This window comes from Dermacentor albipictus, chromosome 6, assembly GCF_038994185.2.
Source record: "Dermacentor albipictus isolate Rhodes 1998 colony chromosome 6, USDA_Dalb.pri_finalv2, whole genome shotgun sequence".
In the NCBI taxonomy this organism is placed as follows: Eukaryota; Metazoa; Arthropoda; class Arachnida; order Ixodida; family Ixodidae; genus Dermacentor; species Dermacentor albipictus.
In genome coordinates this window covers 46,458,132-46,485,032 of record NC_091826.1, presented here as the reverse complement: position 1 = coordinate 46,485,032, position 26,901 = coordinate 46,458,132, and the positions used below count along the sequence as shown (strand labels likewise).

The 26,901-nt window shown below is 48.7% G+C and overlaps 2 protein-coding genes across 6 annotated transcripts in view; both read left to right on the top strand.

Moving 5' to 3' along the window:
• The window catches only part of LOC139061031 (EEF1AKMT4-ECE2 readthrough transcript protein-like), a 186,164-nt gene extending 159,618 nt beyond the window's left edge, over positions 1 to 26,546 (top strand). For 4 of the 5 annotated variants that reach the window (XM_070540458.1, XM_070540455.1, XM_070540459.1 and 1 more), the window contains one exon: positions 26,133 to 26,546. In XM_070540458.1, coding sequence (XP_070396559.1) covers positions 26,133 to 26,448 — 316 coding nt within the window. In that variant the 3' untranslated portion in view covers positions 26,449 to 26,546. Of the gene's footprint in view, positions 1 to 4,829; positions 4,969 to 26,132 lie in introns of those variants that run through there. The other variant, XM_070540457.1, reaches the window with a different exon arrangement.
• Positions 4,792 to 26,025, top strand: LOC139061414 (uncharacterized). The gene is made up of 7 exons (XM_070541409.1): positions 4,792 to 5,120; positions 6,404 to 6,709; positions 11,059 to 11,321; positions 14,718 to 14,997; positions 19,712 to 19,969; positions 23,863 to 24,179; positions 25,995 to 26,025. The coding sequence occupies exons 2-7, from the start codon at positions 6,404 to 6,406 to the stop codon at positions 26,023 to 26,025; spliced, it is 1,455 nt and encodes a 484-aa protein (XP_070397510.1). The 5' UTR covers positions 4,792 to 5,120.
• Positions 26,547 to 26,901: the final 355 nt, after the last annotated feature.

Below are 26,901 nucleotides of genomic sequence, written 5' to 3'. Positions count from 1 at the left end.
TGGTTTATGCGACAGATAGCTGGATGAGCGGCAAATACAATGCAGCAGTAGCTTTTTTCGTGTCGCTACGTTACAATTTTAGATTTAAAAGGACCGAAATATTCCTTTCTCGATTTTACGCACTTCCCGATTTAACAAAATAACTCCAGCATGGTCGTTACTTCGTTAAATCGAGTTTAAACAGTACCTTCTACCCATCGATGTAAAGAGAAACAATGCAATGGGAATGAGGCCGTCGGTCGCTCGCTGCCGTTTATGCTCTGTGAATAGTTTTGCACCTTCGGCTGCATGCCGTTTTAATGCGAAAGCATCAAATGATTCGAGAAGCGCGAAATCCGGCATTTTCAGTGTGACCACACGATGGTACAACTTCTACTAGACTATGTACGATAATTACGCACGCATTTTTCAATGGGCATTTAAACGGAAGGGCATTAAAATGGACGTGCCAAATTAGTTCCTCTGGGTTAGTTCGCGATAGACAGCCAACGGGGTTCGAAGATTTCATTGACCATTGATTTGAATGCTCATAGAAAGAAAGAAGGTGTGAGTGCGCAATCAAAACAGGCTCTAGAAATGACAGGTATGAGATATTATTAGTAATAATAGGCATCTTCTCACGAATACCTCCGCCATTCAAATTCACAGCTCCGAATCGTGGTAGCGACTACCGTGTTCACGTAAGAGCGCAGTGCAAGCACACTCGTATTTTTTAAACATTGCATACATGTCGAAGAACTCCAGGGGGTCCGGACTAACCCGGAGTCGATCTCTCAGCACGGTGTGTGTCACAGTTACTGTGACAAGAGCGCTCAGGGACAAGAAAGGACGACAAAGAGGGCGTGCTAATCTCTAATTTTCTTCTTGTTCGCGTCGCTTCAACGCTACGCTCACAGTTAATATCCCAACGCCATCATATCGGCGTTCTCACACCGGCCCTCCATCCGTGAAGGCGTTGACGGTGCTGGCCTACTTCCAGTCGGTGCGGTGACTTAAGCCTCAAGGTCCTTCCCCAATATATTGCGAAATGAAAACACGAATGTGTATAAGGAATGTATAACACGAATGAACGCAGACTATGTCGAAATAAATGTGGGTGCGTACCTTTCGTCACGATAACCACCGATCAAAGCAATAGATGTGTTCGCACCTTTCTTAGAAGTTCTTGGTCGCCACTTTGTCCTGTCAAGGTAGATGCCACCAGCGAAGCTGTTTGGCATCTACCTTGACAGAGTGGAATGGCTCGTGATTTCAATTTAGTAAGGTTTATTATATAACCATCGTCATCATCAAGCGCCGGCTTCTCGGCCGATTCCTCGTGGTAGACAAGCGGCATGGCATAACCAGCAAGCAAGCCAGGGTAGAGGACGAAGAAGAAGTAGCGCGAGAACCGAGAAGACGCCATGTCGGACGAGCTCGGCAAGACCCACACGAAGCGTTCGAAAAAGACAAGGGCGGCGGCGCGTTCTCGGCCTTCGCTCGCTAGGTCCGTGAGGAAGCCGTCCTTGGCTGCACGACCACGCTTTAAGTCGCCGGGTGGGGCTCCCGCCAAAGCAAAGGACCATCCCACAACGACCACCATCGGCACCACCGCCGCTACCACGGATGGTAAAAAGACCAAGGCTAAGCACTCCAAGCACGGGCGGCGAGGGACCGAAAGACTGAGTGGGGTAAGCGATGCTTCAGAGACGGCCCATATTCCGGCACGTCATAAGAAGTAACGGTTCCGGCACGGAACCCTTTAGAGACAAGCAATAGGCCCTTAAGTAACAATAGACGTGAGTGGAGTAAACAATGGTCGACGTGCACCCGGCTGAGAGTGACGTCACGAAAGCTGAGTGGAAAAATCTGGAGGATGTTTCGCCTTTACGAGTGCAACACGATAGCGTTCAAAGACCCCATGAAGCTTCTCACGCTTCCCGGCAACTGCAGCTTATGTAACCGTAATGTGCACCGGAAAAAGCTGACGGTGAGCGCTGTGCACGAAGGCGAGCTTTATGGTTCTTTTGTTGATGATATGCAAGGAACCAAGGGGCTGCGTCGCTCCTGCTATGCTCTCGGACAACTTTTCTTGGCCATGAAGCGAAACCTACGGGGGCGGAGCTTCTGCAAGAGTGCATTCGTATGCAGTGTAGTCCGGGCGAACTCGCCCCCGGTTTCGGTTTCGCCAACCCCGCACAACCACTTTAGTGAGGGCAGATGCAGTTAACTCGGCGTGAATCAATGTTTATTCACATCCGATACGTACCAAGTTGTGAACAGTGAACATCGCAGCCTTCGTTGGAGCTCCCATGCAGCCGTATGGCGTAAGTTAGGGCTAGGACGCGCAAACGACGCTGGCGTTGGTAGAGCGCCGGCGCAGCAGTCAGCTCGCTCGCTCACTCGTTTGTACCTAGATGTCGAAGTTTGCGATTTCCAGATGGGCTCGCTTGGTTTCAGCGCAGACGCTGCAAACACTTTTTTTTATTGGTGTGCTCCAACGGTCTATTGTTGGCGAAATTGCTGAACGGCCTCTCAGGGGAGTTGATTGACGGGACAGCGGGCGACAAACACTCTCCAGAAGACACATGTGCCATTTCGCGTTTGGAGAATGTTGAAAACGTGCAATGGTTTCGGGTGTGCCAAAACTCCAAAGAGCAATATAAATATACAATAAAATACCAATAGGTGACTGGTTAAGGTTACGCATCGTTTCAATGTAGGTGCTGTACAAAACAAAAATAATATTGTTTTCAATTTCCCAAGTAAGAAAACGTCAGCAAAACTGCGGGACTGCTTCTAGCAGCAGTGAAAGAGGTGCGCTTAGTTTCCGTAGCCTTCGTTTCATAGCCAAGAAAAGTTGTCCGCGACTATAAGACACACCTCAAACAGCAGCTGGAAAACGCTCCGCGTTTAGAGGGGTTTGTGTTTGAGTTTCCGCGTAACATACTTATGTATTCACGTGTATTCGAATTACAATCCATCTCTATCGCGTATGTAGGTTGTGTCTAAGTTATACGTTTTCTACGTGTTTTATCCTGAGAAATTCAATTAGTTCCGTAATTTCCCTGCGCCCCATGGAGGGCTTGTCTGGTTGTGTATACGTGGTTTGAAATTCGTTTGGCCAATGCGCTCTCGCTTATTAACCATGCTTGTTACCTGCTTGCTTATTAAGGCTCGGACTGCCTTGACGCAAAAGAGGTCAAGGCATACAACCGCGGTTACAACGAAAGCCATCCGCGGGGCAGTGCGACCACACGAGGGCGCGCCACCACCGTTTCCAGATCTGTGTTCCATTGAGCCAAACAAAACCTGTAGAATTGAGTGGCACACACGGTTGATTCTAGCGACCTTGGGAGCATGCATCATAACTTAACCGATAGCATTCCACTTACCTCATCAAAAATCACGGCAGGACGAGCCCCCACTTCGAGAAACTTCTTGCCCAAGCGGTGCTGCTCCCGGGTGAGATGGAACCAGACCTCGTTCCGTGCTTTCGCAAGCACTTCGTAAAGGCCCGACGCCCGATGCCCGAAAACTGCATCACAGCGTGCCAACCGAACTTGGTATGAGCACTCGGCGAGAACAAGCATGAACTGGTTGATCGCCTGATTAGGCAAAGGGTGCGAAAATCGAACTGTCTCATAAGGAACGCCTGGGAGCTTAAAGAGACTAGCAGTCCTTTGGAGAAGAGCTGCCGTAAGCAAACACAGCGTAAAAATATGAGCCGAGTTCTCACGACCGCCACAAAAGGGGCACACTCCACGAGCCGGGATGGCTGTGAAGCACCGGTAACTCAACGGAAGGCATCCTCGCGCCAGGCGGTACATGAACGTAGCTCGCCTAGCGCCGAGGAAACCGGCCGTAATGAGCTTCCAGTTTGCCCTGTGCATGGACAGATCGTGCCTTTGGCAATGCGGGGGGAGACCAGGTTTGTGCCCTGTTAGACCGACATGGCTTTTTGTGTGTGGAGTGCAGTTCCTCAGTTGTGCTGCACCACAACAGCCCCCTTGTACGGGAAGGACCGTTGGCCCGAACCAAGTGCCCCCGCCCAGTCAGCCCGGGTTGAAGGGGAGCACCGGAGTCAATGTATCGAATGATGGTTTGGGTTGACGAGTACATGTAAGCTGTGGGACGCAGCGCCTCCGGGTGCCAAGTTCTCTTCCCATCTGACAACGGTGCTGATTAACGCTCTCGCATTAATCAGCAAGGTCCGGTAGATAAGTCACACACCACAACGCGATAAAATGGTGAGTGTAGTATAAGCAACGCTGCACCAGGAAAAAAAAAAGCTGTGGCCTGCCGTAGTTGCATTCTCGGCCACTTGGCTTGGCCGAACGGCGCTAACTGGCGGGGATGGGACGCGTCGGCGACGACGTTCCACGTGCGTGCGTGACGCATTTTCTATGCTGATCTCAGACAGCAGACCCCGGCTTGTGGCGTTGCGGCGGATAACAGCGTTTTGGTGGCACGCGGCAGGCCACACATTTTTTTTTTAAATATATGTCCAGCGGCCGTGGCTGGGTAGGCAAGCCACAGAGCAGGACAGGACGCAGGACAGCTAGCGACATTTCTACGTCTTGGCTGCTATAGGGGCAAGCGCTTGAGCTACGTGAAGGGAATCGCACCAGGAATCACCTGTAAATGGTTCCTGCTACAGTGGTTCGTCACAGTGTGCGTGTATATACGCACACTGGGACAGCCGAGAACCTAGACTTCTGTTTCTATGCCATAAGAACAGCCTATGAGGGTGGCCGACGGCACGCTCGTGATTTCGAAGACAGTGTAAAATCTCGCTCTGAATTCGTGCCCCGCGAGTCACGACAGGCTGGCCGTCGCGCTCGCTGCAGGTCGACCTGTCGGCGCTGGGCATCCACGATCCGGTCGAAGAGGCCCATCGCCGTGAGCGCCAACGAACCTTCCGTGCCTGCCTCGTCATCGGCGCAGCTGTCGCGGTCGCTCTCACTGTCCTCCTGGGCGTCGCCGTGACGTTGGCCTTGCGTTACCGCGCTCAACCTTCCACGCAAAGTTCCGGGTGCCCGACTGCGGCGTGCGCCGAGTATGCGGCCCTCTTAACCAACGCCATCGACGAGAGAAACAGGCCGTGCGACAACTACTACCAACACATCTGCAGCATCGAGGTATGTGTTCTCCTCACCAGTATGTAGGAAACACCAAACTTTCGTAAGCATGGGGACGAGCAGTGCGCGAATTGCACGGACATGCACAGGCACACGTAAAGAACAAGGCGGGCGCGGTTTCGTTGCGATAGCAATTACACGGACACTCGGTGTGCACCCACGCCGTCGGCGTCCTCCGCGCTGTCGCCGCTGTCGCGCTGTCCGGTGAAGGTACATGGGGTGGTCGCGCGTAGAGTGTTAGTCTTCAGAGACGCAAGGTGCGTTTGCATGCAAAAACGACGAAGCGAATCGAACGTACCGCCAACGCTACGATCAGTCGCCTCGACGGCAGGGGAAGGCCAACTTTCTGTCTTCCGCTGCTGGCACGCGTATATGTTCTGGCAGACGTGAAACGAACGTTATCTACTATTTCTTTTTCACTGGGCGCTCAATTAAGCTTACCGTTTTCCGTTGGTCTCATCTCGAGCGCCATCGATGTACGACCCCTGCAGCGCCAATGCAGTCCCTGCCTTGCCCGCGTTTTGTGACGCCTGGTAGCGGTGAGGGCGTTGTTCCTGCCGTCCAGCAGTGGCATCCATGCGTGCGACGTGGCGCAAACGTGTCGCACCCGTGTATAGTTAGAACAGCGTCTGATGAATTCGAGCGCAACGCTAGACCTCCGTATGCAGCAGTCACTGCCTCGACCTTCGGGCAATATTGAAAACTGCTCCCGTGTTCGTATTCACCATTAATTATTTAGTTAATATTAAATAATTAATTGATAATAGGGTATACTAGGTTAGGATGGCGTCGGCACGCGGACCAGAAAATTATACACGCCCAAAACCAGTACCTTCGAGTGAAGTGATTGTAGCTTGCTGGGCTAACCTAGTAACGTGCCCATAGGCTTAGATTTCTTTCTTTTTCTTCTTTTTGCGGGCGACCTAAGCAAGGAATTTGCTTGGCTGCGTATGCCTTTTATTTGGTTACATTCAAGCGATTTTACAGCCAAGCTCTTTATGGCTAGTTCCCCCGGAATCGCGTTCGAGTGTGGACACAAAACTCCATACGTGGGCAGGTCCAGAAGATAGTGCAGTACTGGGATGAGCCACGGCAGAGGTGACGCAGGCGTTAAGCACTCCCCATACGTGGACCGATACCGAAGATAGTGCAATGCTGGGCCTGCCCACGGCACAGGCGCATTCCGCCGTTAAGGAGCCCACATATACACAGCTCCGCGTGTCATCGTTCTTCACAGAGTGGAAGGGCACTGAGGTTTTTTTTCTTACCTCCTACGTTTGCAGATGAGTCGGCTCAAGAACGACATCAGCACGGTGCACCGTATCCGGCGCGACTCTTTCAATAATGTAACGACCAGGCTGCGGAATATGAGTGTGCCGGATCAAGAGCAGTCGCCGCTGCAGAAAGCGGCCGCCTATTTGCAGGTTTGCGAGAGCGTAATCCGCGGCAGCAACGTCCAGGAGGTGAGGGAGGCCCTCAAAAAAGGCGGCATCACGTGGCCAGACCACGTGGATCCTTCAGCCAGTCTCATCGACGGGATCTTCTACATGTCGGCGAAACTGCACACGACTGCCATCATTCGCGTAGAGGTATGGCGGTATACGGAAACGTATACGGAAAGCTGTGAAATTGAACAAACAGAGCTCAAGCTGAACAGAACGAAAGATGGATTATGGAGAACACATCTTTAAGTCACTATTGCAGTTTTTCTATGAAACGGGCCTACATATTTATATTTCTGGTTCCGGACGGACGTTGTGCCGCGAGGCAACCCAAGCGGGAAAACAAAAATGTTCTACAAAAAAAGTTGACTCGCCATCCCGGCCCTGCGAAAGTGAATGTCCCGCGAAGCTGTGGAAAACCGCCTCTACAACTGCGGATGGGGGCATCTATAAATTCGATAGCATTATATGGCCCATGAAGCGAAACACTGGGCGTTAACATCCGGTGGTGAGGTGACGTTTCACGTGATGACGTAACGTGATTACGTCATCACGACACACTGACATGACGACGTCAAACCATAGATGGCGCGATGACCCTCACGTCAAACGTTACATTAGGTACAAATGGCATCGTCACGTGACGATATCGCCTGATGATTTCATCACAGCATACGTGACGTCGCGCAGTGACGTCATCGTCAAGAGATGGTGTCACCTGATGGCATCATGTGCCGCCTCTTGGATGAGCCGCACACATTGCGCTTCGCGCTTCTTTGCAATGTCTGCGGTATTGGCCGAATTTTTTGTGCGAGCACGTGGCAAAGACCGACCAACCCGACCAACCACAGGCTGAAAGCTTCGCTCTAAAATGTAAGCCTATCGCCCCTTACAATATCGGCTTAGCCAGGTCCAACCAGTTATATCGAGAGCGCTGATTCGGTGCTTGTGTACATCAGTTCCCGTGCGCCTGACGATGCATGGCTACGCGATGGATAAACAGACAGGAGCAGATTGGCTTGCACGAAAAAATGAAAAAAGGTAAGCCTATAGGCCACTACAATGTATGTTTTGCCAGGATGAATCTCTTCTCTCGAAAGTACCGGCTCGTTGCATACATACCTCCTCGTGCTCGTGTCCCCGCTTATTCACGCGATGAATGAAGGAATTCGGGAAGCTTGGGTAACCCGGAAAAATGAAACAATAATTAAAGAAAAGTAAGCCTACAGCTCGATACCACGATATTCCAGCCTGGTACAATCACTTCTCTCGAAAGCACTGGTTTCCTGCATATATAATTTTCTGTGCCCATGCCGACACCTACTTACGCAAAGAATAAATGGGCACACGCAGATTGGCTGGCACGGAAAGATCAAAACGCTATTGACATTAAATAGTAGAATTTTGCGCCACTTGGTGATGCATATTTGAATATGGTCGGAATCAAGAGACGAGACCAAGGCAAGGCGAGATATTTACTGTGAGGTCTCAGCCCACCTTTTCGTTCGCTAGCTGCTTCTCCATTTTTTTAGATAATCTTCGACTAATGCGGTTTGATGTCTTCGTCAAATGCGGTTTGACAGCTGACAAGAGGCGGAATTCATCACTGCGAATCACTGGAAGTAGCGGGGCACTAAAAACGTTCAGGTTTTTTACCTACGTTTACTGTCTTATCATTTAAGTCTTTCATCGCTGGTGATCTGCTTTTTGCTTTTACCACTTGTACAACAAAGCATGCAGCTGAACCAACCTTTAGACACAGATCACTCTCCTCATCCCAGGAGGAACTGATTTCCTACGCAACGCGTTATTTACAAGTAGTTCACTCTCCCCCAATATATATGGGGGAGGAGGAGTAGGATATGACGATGCGTAGAGTAAGGTATAAAGGAAAGTGATAGCCTCAAAAATATGGGGGCCGGGGGGAGGGGGTAGGCGAAGCCAAAAAGGAAAACAAAAGCATAAGAATTAAGTAAGGAATGAAGAAATTATATAAAAAAACACGTATAAAGCGTATACACACTTACAACCAATTACTTACAGCCCTTAAAGACAAACACTTACAGTGACTGTTCGATGTAGTCAAAGGCATACGCCACCATGAAAATTCTTTGCCATATATCCCTACAAATTATGGTTCTCGAAGTCTCTTTACTATATGAATAAAACTTTAGGTGCAACACGTGGATAGCAAGGCGGAATGTGTCTAATGACTCATTTGGAGCTGTTCGAAGCATATTGCTCTGTTCTGAACCAGAAAACTGTCCTGTCGATGGATACTGTAAGTTGAAAGATTTTTGAAGGTACCAACCACGTTCCTGTTTGCCATGAATACGTTAAATTATTTGTGAAGGAACCAATCCCGGTTGTGATCCGAGAAAGCGCTTTGTGTGCTTTGAGAGGTGATTGGTGGCACTGTTTTGCATCACGTGTTATATTATACTTATCACGTGTTATACGCGTACGTGAGAGCCAGCCAACGGGTAGTTCGAGCGCCCCTTCCTCGGGGGCCAGTTCGTAACCCCGTTCAGTGTGCGCGACCTTCTTTCGTTACCGGAGGTGGGGCGCCTCAGCGACAGCGTCGCAAAACGCTAGCTGTCAAGAGAGAAGAATGCGAAAACGCTCTCCTCACCACCGGTAACGTCACACAAGGATAACCGCACAGTGGAGGTTTGCGAATTACTACCCCACGACAGTAAAGGAGAGGTATACTCGAAAGCAATTCGTTACTTCTCCGAGCATAAATGAACCCTAAACAGATACCACAGGCGGAACCAACTGGCCTGGCACTTGCAGTACCTCTGCAGATATTCTTGTGCAAATATTCACACAATGCTCATCTTCACTAGCAATTCCTTTTCAGGATTGATGCGCTCATCTTCCCGCGTTTTTTTTCTCTCTTTTTTTTTGGTGAAGACATTATATGCGTGATGGGACGTAAGGCAGTGTTCTAGCTTCTAAGCATCTTGCTAACGTGTACGGTTCCTCAGCATCTGCGGCCACTATGAAGCTCGGCGCATCCTTGTTGCAGATACTTGGAGAAGGTGGTATGGCCAATCCAAAGTTACAAAATATCATCCTAGCAATAACGCGATAAGTTGCCGTTGATAAAAGAAACATTGCAATGTACCGGTTCCATTCGTCGCCCAACATCAGGTGCAGCGTAAAGGCCAGGATACAACTACTGAGCTCCGGGGTTTTGTCTGAAGCATCCTCGATGCTGACGCATGGCGCGATCTCTGGTGTTCTGGTGCAGTTCCCGCCTAATTCAGGTTCTGAAAGCTGCAGCGTCTGTTACAGCTTGTCCCGTCGATACAGTAACTGGTTACATGTAATTGATTACTGAAAAAAAGAGAAAAAACTCATCAGCGCTTTCACTCTGCGAAGGACGATCGAGCAGCGAAGCTGTGGTACGTTTTACCTCAATCGACGCATCAGCGTGTGTCTGTATATTTGTACACATATATCATAAGGTCGCCTAGGCGACTATGACGCAACCACAAAAAACAACGCCCACTCGTGTCAACAGTGTGCATAGGACGCAGGTGGCCGTTAAACTGATCCTCGATGCCAGCTACGATACACGTTGACTGGAGCGCAGTCCAAAGGAGTGCATGAAATAAAATGTTCGTTTGTAATTAGCGATTGAGCGTAATTCTTACATATTTACCTGAATTAAACTTGCAAGGGCTTGAGTTTTATTCTAGCATACAAAGACGGGGTTGTCCGTTCCCTTCCCGTAGAAGTCCGTGTATTGATGGGAAAACGCGAATTGCACAATATTTACAACTTCACTGTGAACTACGCGATTAGAAAAAGCAGATGAAGCTCCTGCGCGTTGTGAGATTCTTCTTAGAGGCTAATTTTCATATAATTTGTTTCGCGATAGTTTCCATGAAACAAGAGTTACAGCCATTTCTTACAATCATACTCCCTGCATAGTCGGCCATGTATTGCCAGCAGACCGGAACTCTCCAGCGTTGGCAACTTCACTGTGAACTAACTTCTTTATGACAAATAAATGAAACAGCGTAATGATAGATTTGTCTGAGCGGGCAATATCAGTCAAATTTTTTCGAGATACTTAGATTAGATTGAGAGCCAGAAAGCATTCGCGAGGAACTGGAGACGAAATTTTTTTTGTTTCGACGCGATCCGTGTAGGCGGACATCGACCACCACCACATTGTAGCTACATACAGCTTCGCTGTGAAATTTATTGGGGAACCGCGAGCGTTATCGATTAAACGAAGTATTCGTTAATTTGCAAAATTAGCGAGAAATGTAATGGATTACAATTAATTGTTTGAATGTAATTCCTCACGTAGAAGTCTGCTTTAAAGGCTTGAAAAGAAAAGCGCACTATCGTAATTTCGCAAGTCGTCTATTGGCTAATTGAGCCTAAATTATCATAATTCCTATTATTCTAAATTAGACTAAATTATTATCGCTATTCATCGTCGCTTCAACATTTCTCGCCGATGGTGTCACGTGCAGGTGAGTGTCAGCAACAACGCCAGAGAGTCGCCCGCTGTCACCTTCAGCTTGGACAAGGAGTTCATAACCACACTTGAGATGCTGAAGCGGCACAGGATGACGAAGCGAATCCTGGGCCACTTCAAGCTGACGTACGCCACCTTTGCGTCTACACCGAAGCTGGCCAAGGACAAGGGGCGCTCCGATCAGCTCTTCAAAGACCTCATTGAAATGAGCAGCAAATTTGGGGCCTCCACGTCCTACGAGAACACCATGGCCGACAGGTATGGTGAACATTGCACCCCCCTTCTGAAAGCTTCAAAGCCACGCTGGCATCGCACGCAGCGTAAATGTTGAATAGGGGAAACTACGCATGGGTGAATCTCTTGCGTGTAACAATGATAATCGGTGGTTTAACAAGGATAATCGGTGATAAGCGCCCCGTGGATCAGTGAGAATTCTTCAGCAATTTTGTCGTGTCACCGTGCACGTGAGTCATAATTAGCGGGCTTGATTGCACGTGAAAGCATTCTGCACCCACAGTCGCAGGCTTACCCATGTGATGAGAGTAGAATATTTCCAGGCGTTGGATGGAAGTCGATTGATGCTATACGCGGGTAATCAAAGATAGTCGAGAGAGCTCGGCATGTTTTGTGCAACGAAGAAAGCGGCTCCACGCCCACGAACTGAAGTATATACGCACTTCGACGCACGGGCATTGGTTGACCATTCCCGGACTATCTATAGTTTCGTAATCACTACTTGGCCCCGAAGTATTATGTATTATGCACGGACCCAAGTTAACCTTTCCATGCAAATGAGGGGGGGGGGTACCTTTACTAGTACAAATATGAATAACGTCCACCATTCGCCATAAAGACGCGTAAACCCGCCAAAGAGAAATGAAATAAGTCGCATCTCACAGTTAGGCCTGCGAGATACAACTCTACTTTAATTGCCAAACAAGGAACCACATCAAATGGACTCGCGCAGGAAAGAAGGGCAGGGAGAACGCTGCCAAAAACAAGTAAACAAGCGAAAATGTAAAATGAAAAATTCCAGTCATCATCATCATCAGCCTGGTTACGCCCACTGCAGGGCAAAGGTCTCTCCCATATTTCTCCAAAAATTCCAGTAGTAGAGTACAACTTTAAGAAAACGGCAGTTAGCAACCAAGGCACACGGACCGCTCGGAGTTGTGTTGCTCTGCCAGTCAATCACAGAAGCAAACAAAATCATCGTTATACGGCCTTTTCAAAATGGCGTCATACTCTTGAAAAATTCGGAGTGTCCACTGTTCTTGAAGTGTCTTTTCATCGGCGGAAGCAATGAGCCGTTCAACAGACATGTACAAGGTGCATGGAGTCTGAGCATTTCACTCTTGAAAAGTCTATGGTACAGTTCATTTAACTGCTTAGCCCGTTTTACTCATGAAACTTCACTGCCAATGGAAGTGAAAATTGACAATATATATTTGTACCAAAGCAACCATTCTACTTCAGTTCAATAACAAATTAGGCTTTCGCCATACCGCTATAAGAAGCGAAAGAAAACGTATAAAATTACGTGGTAATAATTTTTCTTCTGTGGTTACCGCCTTATTTGGGTAACAAGAATATATGAAGTACGAATTACTTGCAGCCTCGCGGAGGAACAGTGATTGGCGGTTATGAGAGCATGGACAGGGCTTCAAAGCAGGCTTAAATTGTGTCCGACTATAGTAGCGTTTATTGAAGTAGCTCTTGATGAATAATAGAGAAACATATATTTGCCGAACAATCCCAGTTCTTTTCGATCCTTCGTTTACTGCTCTCTCAAGCGCCAAAACTTGCGTATTGTTATTTGGAAAGTTGAGTAACGATACATGGCCGCCAGTCCCGCGCAACCGCATAGCGCGCAGGACGCTGTGGTTCTAGACGCGCTGCGTCCACAGCGATAAGTTAGAAAAACACGCACATAAGCACGGCAAAGAAGTGGCTATACGTCAGGTGGTTCGACTCATAATTGTAGAGGCGTCACTCAAAACACACTGAATTGTTCTGCACTTCCGGCGGTGTTTTCCCTACTTGCTTTTTAAGTAAAAAGATCTTGATCCATAAATATTCTCAAGTATAATGGTTACATTTGTTAATTTTCACTTTTCCTTCCTGTTTGGCTGTTGCCTCTCCTCTCTCCCTAAGTAGATGACTTAGTTTCTCAACAGCTTGCGACTCTTGTTTCCAATTGCTAATTTTGCGCGAAACGTGCTGTACAATTGGGAAAAACCAGACGAGGTAACAGGTGAAAGGCATATTGCCTATGGGTTTAAGGGTTATTTCAGGGTTTCATTATGGACGCTGTTTCGCATAAATTTGCGCGTTATATAACCCATATCGCGTGTATATGGTTCCGGAGATCTGCCAGTTGAAGCTAGCGAGTGTACAAGGCATATCGACTTGGAACGAATTGTGAGGATGGCACCGGATTCGAGATATGCACTGTCAAACTTGGGGTAAAAATGCACAGTTGCACTTTTTCGAGAAAACGCTGTTTTGTGCATTTTAGCGCAAGAGTAAATAGAACCCCAATCCATTTTGTCGGACAGTTGGAAGTATAATATCTCGAAACTGGTTTAATCCTGAGACTTCTTTCCAAGTGGGCACGCCTTGTGACCTCACTGGCTAGCAAACATAAATGCGCAACGTAATGTAATTAAATAAAAAAGTTCATTACTCGAATTACTCAAATTATTCAAATAAGCATCTTGAACTCTCGTAAAATTGATGACTTCCTCTTCGAGTAATCTAGCTCAAGGGTTAGATTCGTGCTATCCGCCAAAGGCAATTTTCGAAAAATTCTAAAGAGACACTGAAGACTGCTTACGCGTGAGAACGCGAGAGCGGTGTACCGCTTGCAGACCTCGAAACATCATGAACGCGCTCATTATATAGGCTCCTAACGTGGCGCCACCTTTTCCCTGTAAGTTGCGCTGTCACGTGTTCAATGCTCCTGTGCGCACCTTTAGTCAGCCAGATGTTTAGACGTGACGTGTGCAATGACGCATGCATTAGGGGAACCTTTGATTGGCCAGAACCGCGAAGCCGAAAAGAAGGACAGCCGTGGCCTCGACGAAACGTACTCGTCTTGCACCGTGGAGACCAGGGTTCGATTCCCAACCAGATCAAAACGAAGCAAATTCTCTCTTCAAAGACAATATTTTACTTTTTTGCAAGAACCTCAGGATACATTCGACGTCAATCCTAGCACTTTCTGACATGTTTTTACACAGTGCGTCGTCGGCCATTTTCGGTACCATTTTTTTCCGTCACGCCCACTACGAAGGATTTTCGCCTAATGGGGCGCATGATGCTTTCACTCCAAAACATTGTGCAGCTAAACAAAGAACACCTGCTACATACTCTTTTCATATAGGTACTCTAAATAATGCGAGAACTTGGGCTTAGTAATATTGATTTAGCCCCTAATTGACCAATGCGCATCAAGATTACTCTGCATATTATATTCCTTGCATTCTGCCCGTTTTCGCGAAGTAAAAACGTCATGAGACATCTAGCTTTTTTTTAGAAAACCACGAAAGCTAGCATGTGTATCGTTCTCGAGCGTACCTAGTAGCCCTCTTTGACAGCCTCGCTGGTCAAAGAAAAAAAACACTAAAAAGGAAGCACGTGACATGGTCGCAGCATGCCCCTCGAGCTTCACCCACGCAACATCCCAACGGTGGCGCCGTCTACCGACTACGACACCTGGAACGCCGCGCTGCGCCGCCACTTCAACCAGTCTTTCGACAACATCCCGTCAGTGACCATCAAACGCCCCAAATACTTCAGGGCGGTGTTCATGCTGCACGCCGCGTTCGGGGCTAAGATTTTGGACTTTTTCGGCTGGCTCTCGATACAATCGCTGATACACTTCACCAGCCCGAAGCTGCTCTCCAGTTACTACTACTCTTCCGAGGAGCAGGTAAGGAGTCGTGCTTTCCACACGCAATGACGTTGCGGAATTTCATCCCTGAGAACACATGCAAGGTTCGGAAATTATTTCGTGCCAAACAAAAAACGTTACATGGCATTCCGTAGCTGTGTTGTCTGGGTCACCAGTGTTTCGATGTCGGATTTAATCTCTGCTGTATTGAGCACTTATCGAGCACAAGCACTTATACGGGCACTCGAGGCACACTCGCGCCGTCGCCGTCGCCGTGATGTCCCGGTGTGGATGGTGCAAGTCGCCGCGTTTACGCGAGGCTCGAGCGCGGAGTTTTGCGAGGTCTCCTGAGACGCGAGGGCCGCGCAGTGTGTTTGTCTGCAAAACAATACCGCATTCACTAGAGGCGCTTTTTTCGCGCTTTGAACCATCGAACTCATGGCTGAGTGGTAGCATCTCCGTCTCACACTCCGGAGACCCTGATTCCATTCCCACCCAGCCCTTCTTCGAGGTTGTTTTATGCGAAGCATATTACTAGAGCTCAACCCAGCTGCTCAGGCGTGGCGGTGTCGCCTTCAATACCACGTGACACCGTGACATCACGACAGAGGAGAAATGAGGCTCCAACTCGCGCCGTCGCTCGCGGCGTCGTCTTCAAGGCTGACCACGTGACACCGTGATGTCACGACAGAGGAGAAACGGGGCTCCAACTCGCGCCATCGCTCACGGCGTCGCGGCTGTATATAAGCAGCTGCGCTTGCCTCTGCTAGACACTCACGAGGTGAGATGCCTCCTGGAGACAGAGCTCCTCGTTGGAATGAGAAGCGAAGGTTGCGGCATGCTACAGAGACTCTTTCTAGGTGGCTTTGCTACGGCGCAGCGACTACGCGCCCCGCATCGGACGCGGTGAGCGTCGAGCAACGCAGCGTTCGGTGCGACAACGAAATGTGCGCCTGAGCAAGCGCCGCACGCTTGAGCCGACGCCGATGACACCGGCTTTTCTGCGACAAGAGCTCCTTATCGCTGTCGCGTTAAAAAAGAGGCTCGTATGCTTCGCATCGTGGGCTTAACCTTAGCTAGGCCACAGCCAGTTTTTTATTTATGTATCGCCTTACGGGATTTTTTGCTCACGGCCAACACCGCCAACAACTGCTTTTCTGCGACACGAGCTCCTTAACGCTGTCGCGTTAAAACGACGCACCCTAGTCACGGGCACGCGATCACGGTTTCGCTCAATAAGCTTGCCGCGGAGCTGCAGACCGGCGTTCTCCATTGCTCTACTGGCGGGATCGTTTGCGAGTACAGCCACTTAGAGTTCCTGCTGTGCGGCGCTGCCCTTACAACACTGTGCATCATACACAGTTGTCTGACCGGAACGACTTCAAGCAGCAAACGCTGACGGTTGTTCTCTTTTCTCGTCTCGCAAACTGTTGAGGCGCGACGCCGGCAATGGCGCTGGGGTCGCTCTTCATCCAGCCACCGTTGTGAGGCACCTCATCTTCAAGCGTGTTCGTTCTTGTTCAGGCGCCTAATGTCCACGTGGTTGCTTTCGTGCTATCGCGCTAACGGATTTTGTGCGGATCAGAACCGTGAACGTCATTGGAGGGAAAGCGAGATGAATTGGCGCTACAAGAAATGCCGCGGAGCAGCACCGCCGTCTTGCAGCGACCGCGATCCAATCAAAACAGAAAACGCAGTGACTAGACAAGTATGAACGGGCGTCTGCAGCCGGCGTGAACAGTACGGCCGTAGTAAATGCGGCGGCGGAGACTGCCGCCTTGCGCTAAAAGTGGCGTCAGAGTAGACTTGCTGAGCGGGTGTGCGTCCGTGAGTATGCGTCCAAATTTGCTTTTACGTCATGCATCTGTAACCCTGCCGTACTGCTGCTACCCATTGACAGTGATTGCACAATGAAGTTCTCGAATGAATCTGACGCCTTGTGCAGACGTCCCCAAGTTTTTCCGATAAGTACAGTTAAAACTCGTTCTAACGAAACACGATTTTACGAAGTTCCCGATCTGACGATGAAATTTCCGTTACGCGGCAGGTGCCCATAGGGTTGAACGTTGTCATCAACTCGAATTAACGTATCTAACTTTGCCTAAGTCGATTTAACGAAGCTTTTTACTGTAATAGATGAGCAAAAAAGAACGGCGATTTCTTTCGAATTTTGACGCATACGGGTTTTTTCTCGAACGTGGGCTTTAAAGCTAACGCGTTGGAACATCTAGGCGCCCTAGTCGCGGCCCTAGCTTTATTTTGATGAGACTGCATGCCACGCCCATGTGCGGAAATGCGGACTCAACACCGCCTCGGTAGAGGCGGTGGTGGTTGCTTTCGTTATGTCATGGTTTACGCCACAGGTCGCCCCATTAGGGGCAACTACGATGCAGCGATAGCCTTTTGGCGTGTAGCTACGTTACAATTTAAGATTTCGAAGAGCCGAAAAATGCTTTCCTCGAATGTACAAACTTCCCGATTTAACGAAATAAATCGAGCGTGGTCATCACTTCATTAGATCGAGTTTCAACTGTACTCCGTCGAACTATAGCGTAGTCGCCAAGGGTGGATGCGAGGCGCCACCGCTTCTATGGCAAAACTGTCTGCGTGGTCACCTCGCGACGTAAGCCCGTAGCACGTACACGTCCTGTAAGTAGCGATGCTATATGCGTCACTCTAATGAGTGCTTCCTTCGCGACGATCAGCCGTATGCGCGATCTTCTTCGCTTTTAAGAAACTTGCTTACCTTCGTGTTGGTTAGCTGCTGGAAAGAAATACCCACCACTGCCGGGAATCAAACCGCGGTCTATGCGTGGGAAACAAACTGTCCACCGCGCAGCTAATGTAGCAGCTGGTGTGTTGCTCGCCGCCGGGTGTCTCGGAGGCTCGTGCTGGCTTGGGTGTGAGTCGAGCCGGTCTCGCTATAGCTACACATGGGGCATTTGGTCAGACGGCCACGCACAAATGTATACTCCTTCAAGCACTCTTAGTCTTCGCACAGAGCTCAGAGATCAGAGGAACATTTCAGCGAAATGCCAAAATCTCTTTATAAACTGATAAAGTATTGTTTCAAAACTATATGTTAGCCAATTTCATGGTAGTAGGTTGCGTACTGGAAACGAGAATAAATTGTCAAAGTTTTACTTTTGCTCGGTAGAACAACCGACGCCAGGTCAGTGTGACTTCACAAATTTTGAGGTATCTTTTTTTCGTATTTTGGCCGTTGTGGCCGAAGTTTTTCAAACTTGAAACTTGCCGAATTCAGTCACCGAGCTCTTTGGATTGAAATGTAGTCCTCCATAATGATGAAAGATTAACTAGGCCCAAGCAGACATTGGCAGAATCCGTCACGTGACGGCGAGCTTGCGCTTGAAATTCAGGGCGGCGTCAGCAGGAGTTCATTATATCTGCATGCTTTCTGCTTTGCGGAGCCTTTTCTCGTCATGGTAAGAGGTATTTTTTCTCGGGACTTCTTCTCACTTTGCTGTAGGGTAATATTCTGCTGCCCGTGGAATAATTTTCGGTTTACGCCCCTTCAACTACTCTGGAAAATAATGCAAGGCGAAGTGGAAAAAAACGTGACGGGAGGTTTTACTCGGTGTCCGAGATGTGTGCGATTTGTTAAATGTTCTCGCTGGCTAGGCGGAATTTTTTTCGGTTCGCTAAACAATCATTACCCGCCAGTCAACGTTGTTGGAGGACGCTGGTTAACGCTGACGGCTCGAGTGCCTCACTTTTTTTTTTTTGCGCGTAAGTTTCTTTTTCCTCTTTCGTTCACAGAGAAGCAGTACGTTCCTTCTGCACTTGGTAAAACAAGCAATCGAGTGGTATTGTCGACTTGTCATTTCCTTTCCTGCAATTACCTAAGGGTTCAGACCATCATAACACCAGATGGAATAGTGGCGAATGTCCCCGCACCCCTAAAATTTAAGTTGCCGCAACAGTTGTTTCACCGAACCAGTTTCGACTGCCAACCAGGGGCTGTATCCATCATCACGTCATGAAACAGTGCCTCACTCTGTTCCTGTACTCGCTACAACGGGCGTGCGCGAAGGAATTAAGACAACCGCGCATCCCAATTATTTCTGCGCATTAACACATTCTGCTGCGTCATGACGTCGGGGTTATTTTCGAAACGCCAGGCTTGGCGCTTCGAGATCAAATCTAGTAATACCAGTCTAAAATATCTCACGTCTTGCCCAAAGTTCGAGCTTGCTAAGTGTCCGTCCTTAGACGTACGAGAAGAGCGTATTAAATGTATTTTACGACTACGGCACGCGAGTTGGCAAAAAGTAATGAGCGAATAAACTTCGTCGCGACAAAGCTACATTCCACAAAAAAGTTGAGGGAAGCGCTGGTGCCTACGCTGTGGCAGAATCGCGTAAATAAATTGTTCTCACGAAGCAGCTATATAACCGAATTTCATTGTCATTTCCAGAAGTAGGACCTGGCAGACAGAAAGCAGTATTACGCTTATACGCTTGTATGCAACATGACGCAGCATATTCACACTTTCACACATTTCCAGAGCAGCTATGTTACCGGCTTTCGTTATCACTTCCAAAAGTAGGAACTGGCTGAAAAGAAACAGCATTGCTCTAATAACGCCTGTGTGCAACCTGACGCAGCGTATTCACATTTAAACGCGTTCGCAAAGCACGCTCGGCTGGGTCAATGGCCCCGAAAAATACAAACCTTAGCGAGTTAGCGGCACCTGTCGTTACAGTAAAGTCGAGCGCTCCGCAAATCGCAGGCCTTCTCCGCGCACCGAAGCCACTGCCTCGCACAAACGCACGCGGCTTTCCGCTCCGCCCTCAACGCCCACATCTGGATGGTCGTGCCCAAGGCGACTCTACAGGACGTGCACGAAACGGCGACCGACGTCTGGCGAGCCTTCGCGGAGCTGCTGGGCGAGGAAAACCGGACGCTGGTGGGCAGCAGCAAGCCGCCGCCCAAGGACCCGTACCAGGAGGCCCTCTTCTTGTACCGGTCGATGTCCAAGCCCGAGAAGGTGGGCGTTTTTATTTTTTGCAGTGATTTATTTTAGAATGTCGTCAGTGTGAATACGCATAACCGATGGCACACAGACAAAAGAAAGCGCGAACGAAACAGGTGCAGTGAAACCTCGTTATAGCGAAAAGAGATGTCAGGAAATAACGAATATAAAGAAGTAACGATGAACCACAATACAGACACATAGTGCAGTACGTGCGATATCGATATCAATAACGAAGTAACAAGGAACTCGGCTGTAATGAAACACAAGGCACTTTGGAACTATAATAGGTACGAGGTGGTTAGGGGCGTATGGAAAGGGGTTATGGTACCTGGCCTCACATTCGGAAATTCAGTACTGTGCATGAAATCGGAAGTTCAGGCATGCATGGAAACGAGACAGAGAAGTGTAGGCAGGTTGGCCTTAGGAGCACACGGGAACACCCCTAATGAGGGAGTGCAGGGGGACATGGGATGGACGTCATTTGAAGGTAGAGAGGCAATAAGTAAAATAAAATTTGAACAGAGACTCTCAGCACTGGAGGAAAAAAGGTGGGCAGGAAAAGTGTACAAATATCTGTACATGAAAAGTTTGAACACAAAGTGGACACTCCGAACGAGGAAGCTGAGGAATAGATACCTACAGCCGAGGGAGGGGATCCAAAGTGGTTCTAGTGTGGGAAAGGAGGTGAAGGAGACGGAAAGAAAAATGTGAGAAGAATGCTCGGAAAGCCATCGCTATCAATGTATAGGTCACAAAAACAGGAGATTAAGAGAGAGCTCTTATTTGATAACTCGCGGGGCAGCTCACTATTATTCGAGGCTAGGACGGGGGTTTTGAGGACGAAAACATACAGGGATAAATTTGAAGACGTGGACCTTAGGTGCGCAGCTTGCGGAGCAGAAATGGAGACCACTGAACATATAGTGCTGAGATGCACAGCCCTTCGCCCGACCCAGGCAGAGGGAACAGAGGCAGATATGGAAGGGGCATTAGGTTTTCCCGGGGAACGAGGGCAAATAGATGAGAAAAGAGTGGCAGTAACGAAGGGGAGGCTAGAGGATTGGTGGAGGAAGTCAAGGGATAGATAATAACATAAATCGGGGACAAAATGTTTCCTCTAATGTTTTAGATAGTTATCTTGGGGGGGGGGGAGGGGAGTAAAAACTAGGTTGGGCAAAAAAAAAGAATAATAATAAAATAGGAGGGGGGGACAAAAGGCTAGGTGGCGCCAGCCGCCGCCCGTTACAAAGGGTATAGCCGCCATCCATCCATCCATCCATCCATCCAACGCTACATTACGTTTCAATATTGTTGTAAGGAGGTTTTATTGTATAGCGTGTGCACAGCGAAACAGCTTACACAACCACACGCAATCTGAGTACAATTTTTGTGTTTTACGTGCCAAAACCACGACTTGTTTATGAGGCATTCCACCTCTGGCGAACTACGGACTATCCTATTTTTGACCACTTGCCGATCTTCAACGTGCTCCCACTTCATGGAACACGGGTAGTTCTTGCACTTCGCCCCCATCGAAATGCCGACTCCGCGGCGGGGATTCGATCCTATGGTCTTGCGCGCTTAGCAGCGCAACGAAATAGAGGCTAATCCAACACCGTGGATAACACGAAACCTCAATACAACGTTGAAATCATACAACACATACAAAGTCATATATAATCAGTAGAAAAAATATTTCAAAAACGATGCCACTAGCTAGCTGTGGAAGGTGGTTCCGTGATATGCATGTGCTTTTGAGGCAGAAAACGTGGGAGTCCGTTACATTCTTCCGGGGACGAAAGAAGCTCTCCATTAAATGTTTTATTGCGCATGGCCTGTGATGTACAAATGAAGCACTAGTTGACAATTAGCGTAATTGATACGCTGTTTTATTCCAGATACTGACGCCGGCCGTAACTAGTTTCCTTTATTCGATGCGCCTTTATCAGTCGGTACATTACACTTCCCCCAGCGTTACATATCACACTGACGCAGGGCAAACTCTATTTGTTCTCTTGCCAAACTCAAGTACATTTTCGTTTGCTCTCCTTTTAGCATCCTGTATTGGCTATTCAAGGCGACCAGGTTGTTCTTGTGATAAACAATTCCCGCTTCTTTCGGGCTGTTGGTGTTGAGTTCATCTGTCAATTACACATTGCATCGCGTTACTGCCCATTAAACTTCCGTATTTTAATATGCCGCGCTTAGCAGTGAACTGCCTAAGCAAGGAAGTCCACGTCTTAATCAAAAATGAATCATTGACAGCGGCCTAGAGTTCGAAGGCGGGGCTCACAATATTCACGGGAGAGATCTTCCAGCGGAGACTTGCGTTAGGCGATACATATCGGCACTGCTCTGCCGTACAGTCAACAAAAATATTGAAGATTTCTACCTTAAGTACTGGCGAGTTGCTGCTCATAGGAGTTGGCGGCAATCCTCAGAAGACTCTTCTTATAGGGTGCTCGAAGAAGTGCCAAGCACCCATTACCACACTTATGCGTGTGAAAATTTTTGGTTGTGACATTATGTTCTCGCCCACACCTCTAATATGAGATGCTACGAGCTAAATGAGTAATAGCTAGGCGTAACAGAGGGTGTGGAGTGAAACTTTAATACCCTCTGGGGTGTAATTGTAAACTCGGCGTGGAAATAGGCGAACCTTATCTGCTTTCGCTTGTGAATTTGCGTTATACAGGTTAGTGGCAAATATTACGAATAGCAGAACAAGCACGCGGCAAATTGAAATGCTCAATTTGTCCTTTTCTCGTCGAACCTAAGCACCTTCGCTATTCTCGGAGCAACGAGTACGGACGAGAAGAACTTCAGTTTGGCCTAGTTGGTGTTTACTGCATATCATATTGATGGCAAATAAAGATGGGAACAGTGGAAGAGAACACAAAAATACGACATGGGCGGTAACTTTCAACTGTCTTATTCACGGCAACCCATGGGCATATATAGACAAATAGAACATGCGCAGAACGCAGCTCCCAAGAACATTGATCAGCCCAGCGGGGCAACCGATTATCAAAAAAATCTATCTCCGATCGAAACAACCTAATGGAAGTGTCACTAACACAGTCTTGGTCTATCTTCTTTATGTGATATGCCTGCATCAGTTCGCGTGCAGTCTGGTCCTGGCTTCTCCCCGGAATCTTTATTTTTCTTTATTTGCGGTCAATATCATATGCGGAGAATGGACGGGATGTGAAAGAAAGAAAAGGTAAAGCGAAGACACGTCCCGTCTTTTCTCGCTCCACCGAGAGTGAGGTGGCTCAATCTCACGCAGTGTTTAGTACCACCCTCTAACAGAGCCTTGCACAGTTCGGGGCACACTACGCCCCCCCCCCCCCCCCCCCGCCGTACTCACCGCCTGTCTCGCGTGCCTACATATAGTATGACGCTGCGCGCGCAGCATACGGCCGTAATGATAACAGCATTTGTGTTACCAACACGACACGGCGTTTTGTGCAGGAACGTATAGCGAACGCAGAATTTTCCTGAAAGAAAGAGCAAACCAGGCACATTACGATAACTATTTGGGGACAAGATGCACCCTAAAAGGTTGCAATTTTTTTCTACGCCCTTTAAAAGATTCCTCCCTTTGGCGCTTATCTTGTGCCACAAGAATAATCGTGATCTATCTTTCCCGTACTTCCTTTCTTTAACACTGCGTTCCCGGTACTTTCAAGTCACGAAAAGTATGCGCATTTTTAGCGTGACGTATAGCATTCCGGAAAGAAAAGTAGCGAGCGCAGCGTTTTCAAAAACGAAAGCGCAAGCAATTGAGGCAGACGACGATTATTGTTGTAGGACAAATATGCACCTCAAAAGTAGAAACTGTTTCAAGAGCGCAGAGTGCGCTCCCTCTAGCCAACTAGCGTCTTCCACGTTCTCGACGGCAGGTCAACGCCTTCTACGCATCCGTGCCCCCCATGAAAATGAAGCCGCTCTACAACTACGTGGCCGTCAAAGACGCCATGCGTGGTCTCATGCGGGACCCGGAGTTCCGGTTCATGAACCAGGAGTGGAAGATCGAGGACGCCAGCACCCTGCGCGGGTACAGCCTGGTGCCGCCCGAGCTGGAGTTCCCGTGGCTGGGACCGGGAAGGCCTTACGCCCTCGCCCTGGCCGGACTGGGTGTCCGAATGGCGGCCACGCTCTACTTCCAATCGGTGGCGAGGCTGGCGAACGCCTCAGAGACTACCGCCGCCAATTTTAGGCAAGTAAAAAAAAAATTGCTGTGGCTTAGCTAAGGTTAAGCCCAGGATGCGAAGCATACTAGCCTTTATTTTAACGTGACAGCGTTAAGGAGCTCGTGTCGCAGAAAAGCCGGTGTCGTCGGTGTCCGTGTCTGCGGCGTTGCACTTCATGAATAAATCGTTGTCGCGCCGAACGCTGCGTTGCCCGACGCTCACCGCGTCCGATGCGGGGGGCGACGCCGCGAGCGACGGCGCGAGTTGGAGCCCCGTTTCTCCTCTGTCGTGACGTCACGGGGTCACGTGGTTTAGGAGGCGACACCGCCGCGCCTGAGGAGCTGGGTTGAGCTCTAGTAATATGCTTCGCATAAAAAGCGATGGAAATCATTACAGTGTCCATTTATGCGGTCCATTGATTCCCCGTCGTACAGCTGGGAATCATTCAGCACGTCTGTGGCTGATGCCAACAGATAAAGAAGCTACGGAAAAGCGCAGAAGAAAGGAAGTATTCGATATTTGAAGCATTCCGATAGCAAAGAACAAATCGCAGATGATTAGGTTTAACTACGTGACAAGGAAAATGAGAGTGAAAAGGAAGAGGCAACATTCCAGTATAAAGCAGCAGGGTCCATGACCCCTGCTTGCGACGTGTGGCGCTGTTGTCGCATGCGATGTAGGTAAGATAGCGCTACCACGTGACGCCATGAGATAACCCTATTGGATCAATGCTTCGTGGTTTGTATGTGCTCTGAAATTGTTAGACACGCTTAGTGGGAAGAATGTTTATATTAAACTTGAAAATGTACACAGCTATGCAGGATCAGTGTATTGCTTCATGCCAGACATTGGGAGTGTCGCCGAGAGATCTGACGATATTGTTTTTTTCGGAATTATAGGCTTGTATATGTAGGACAGTGTCTATGCTATCTTTCTTTTTGTCTTTAGTCTGTCAAACGTTCGACTAATACTGGAGTATTGTAGTATGCTTGTGTCCATTAACGAGCTCAATAATGTGGCGATGTTCTAAAATGTACATCGAAATGCAATGACACTTGCATTAAAAACATGATCATTGCACTTCTCGGTCTCAACTGCGGAAGGGGGATAAATTACCCACCATTAGCAATTGCTGTGTGCGAAGTTATTACGCGTAAAGTTTTTCTGCCAGCACACAAATGATCAATTTAAAACTGATCCTGACAAACACGCTCACAATTTTTTGAGTAGCGAGACATGAGCGCATTGAACACTTATTCAAGTACAGATTTCTAAGCTAAGACAAATTTTTCTGACAGAAAGTCAGAAAATGGAATATGTTTCCACGTGAGCTTGTGAACTGTAGGTCTGATAACCTCTTGTCAAAAACAAAACGAAGCGAGAGTGTACCTCAGAGTGTTGACCAAGTAGACTGGAGCTGCAGGCAGCAATGGTTCCTTTTCTTAGCGCTATTAATTTTACCGAACAGACGTCTATTGTATCCCTTCTACTGATTATATATATGCGCTTCTTTCATTTCTAATTTTTACGGCTGACGGCGTTGCTTCTCACCCATTTCGGGCCGCTCTGTAATTCCGAATTCTGGGCGAAAATGGCCCAATTTCGTCGAAAGACCCCAGTTGTCAACACATTTTACGTCATCCGTCAGAATAAACTCGCTCCAGCTTGCGCTGCCCCGAGGGATTACCTGCGGCGCCATCGACCAGAAGCGCCGCAAAACACTGCAAAGGAATGCTACAAAAATGAAACAGTACTAACTACAAGCTCAGCTCGTCCGTCCGTGGAACGAAAGGGGCTAGTATTCACTAGGGTACGAACCCATCTTCCGAATCTTGCAATAGTCTCCGACTGAGGCTACAGCAGCAGCTGTAGAAGTGCGTAAATGATTATATAGGGGCGGGGGGGGGGGGGGGGGGGGGGGGGCAATGCTCAAGACAGTGCTCGCGAACAAAAGAAATGTTCCGCAAATGCGGCCGCAGATGTCTGGCGCCCTCTGCCAAAGACGAAGACGGTGTCGGCGCGGACATTCCGGCCGCAGCCGCTGCTCTGCGCGTGGTCTGGAGAACCTGGGAGGCGGCGAGAAGGGCGAACGCGACCCCGGCGATCAACCTCGGACCCGTGCCCAGCGACGCCGCCGTGTTCGCCTTCCACTGCTGGTTCTCGTGCGGACTGCGACCCTACCACGAAATGATTTGCAACTTGCCCCTGATGCACTCTAGCGACTTCGCGCGCGTCTATGGTTGCGAGGAGGGTTCAAAGATGAACCCGAAAACCAAGTGCGCGATCAGGGTGTAGCGCTTCGTGCGCGTTAACCTTTTCGGTAGGGTTTCCGCGCAGAAGCTGCATCCCAGCACACTGTAATAAATGCGTGCTTTATCGCGGATTTCGCTTTTTTTTTCTGCGTCTGTCAATCTGTCCCTCCATCTCTCCGTCAGTCAGGTCAGGCCACGTCAGGTCCGGTCAAGCCAAGCCAAGTCCTGTCCTGTCTGTCGGTATAGTGATCATAAGTTTACGCATCAGGCTGATGAGCAAAAGAGGCCGCGGGTTCAAATCCCGGCCATAGGGACCGCATTCTGGTGTGGTTGCAAATGCAAAATGCTTGAGGCTTGTGACTTGGGTACAGTGTACTCGATTGTAGCAAGATATTCTGGTTGTAGCTGCAGCTGTTCAGATGCGAACAGCTCACAAGTAACGCGAACTTGTACGACCAACTGCAATGTGTCACAAGCAACGTTCATGACACATGAG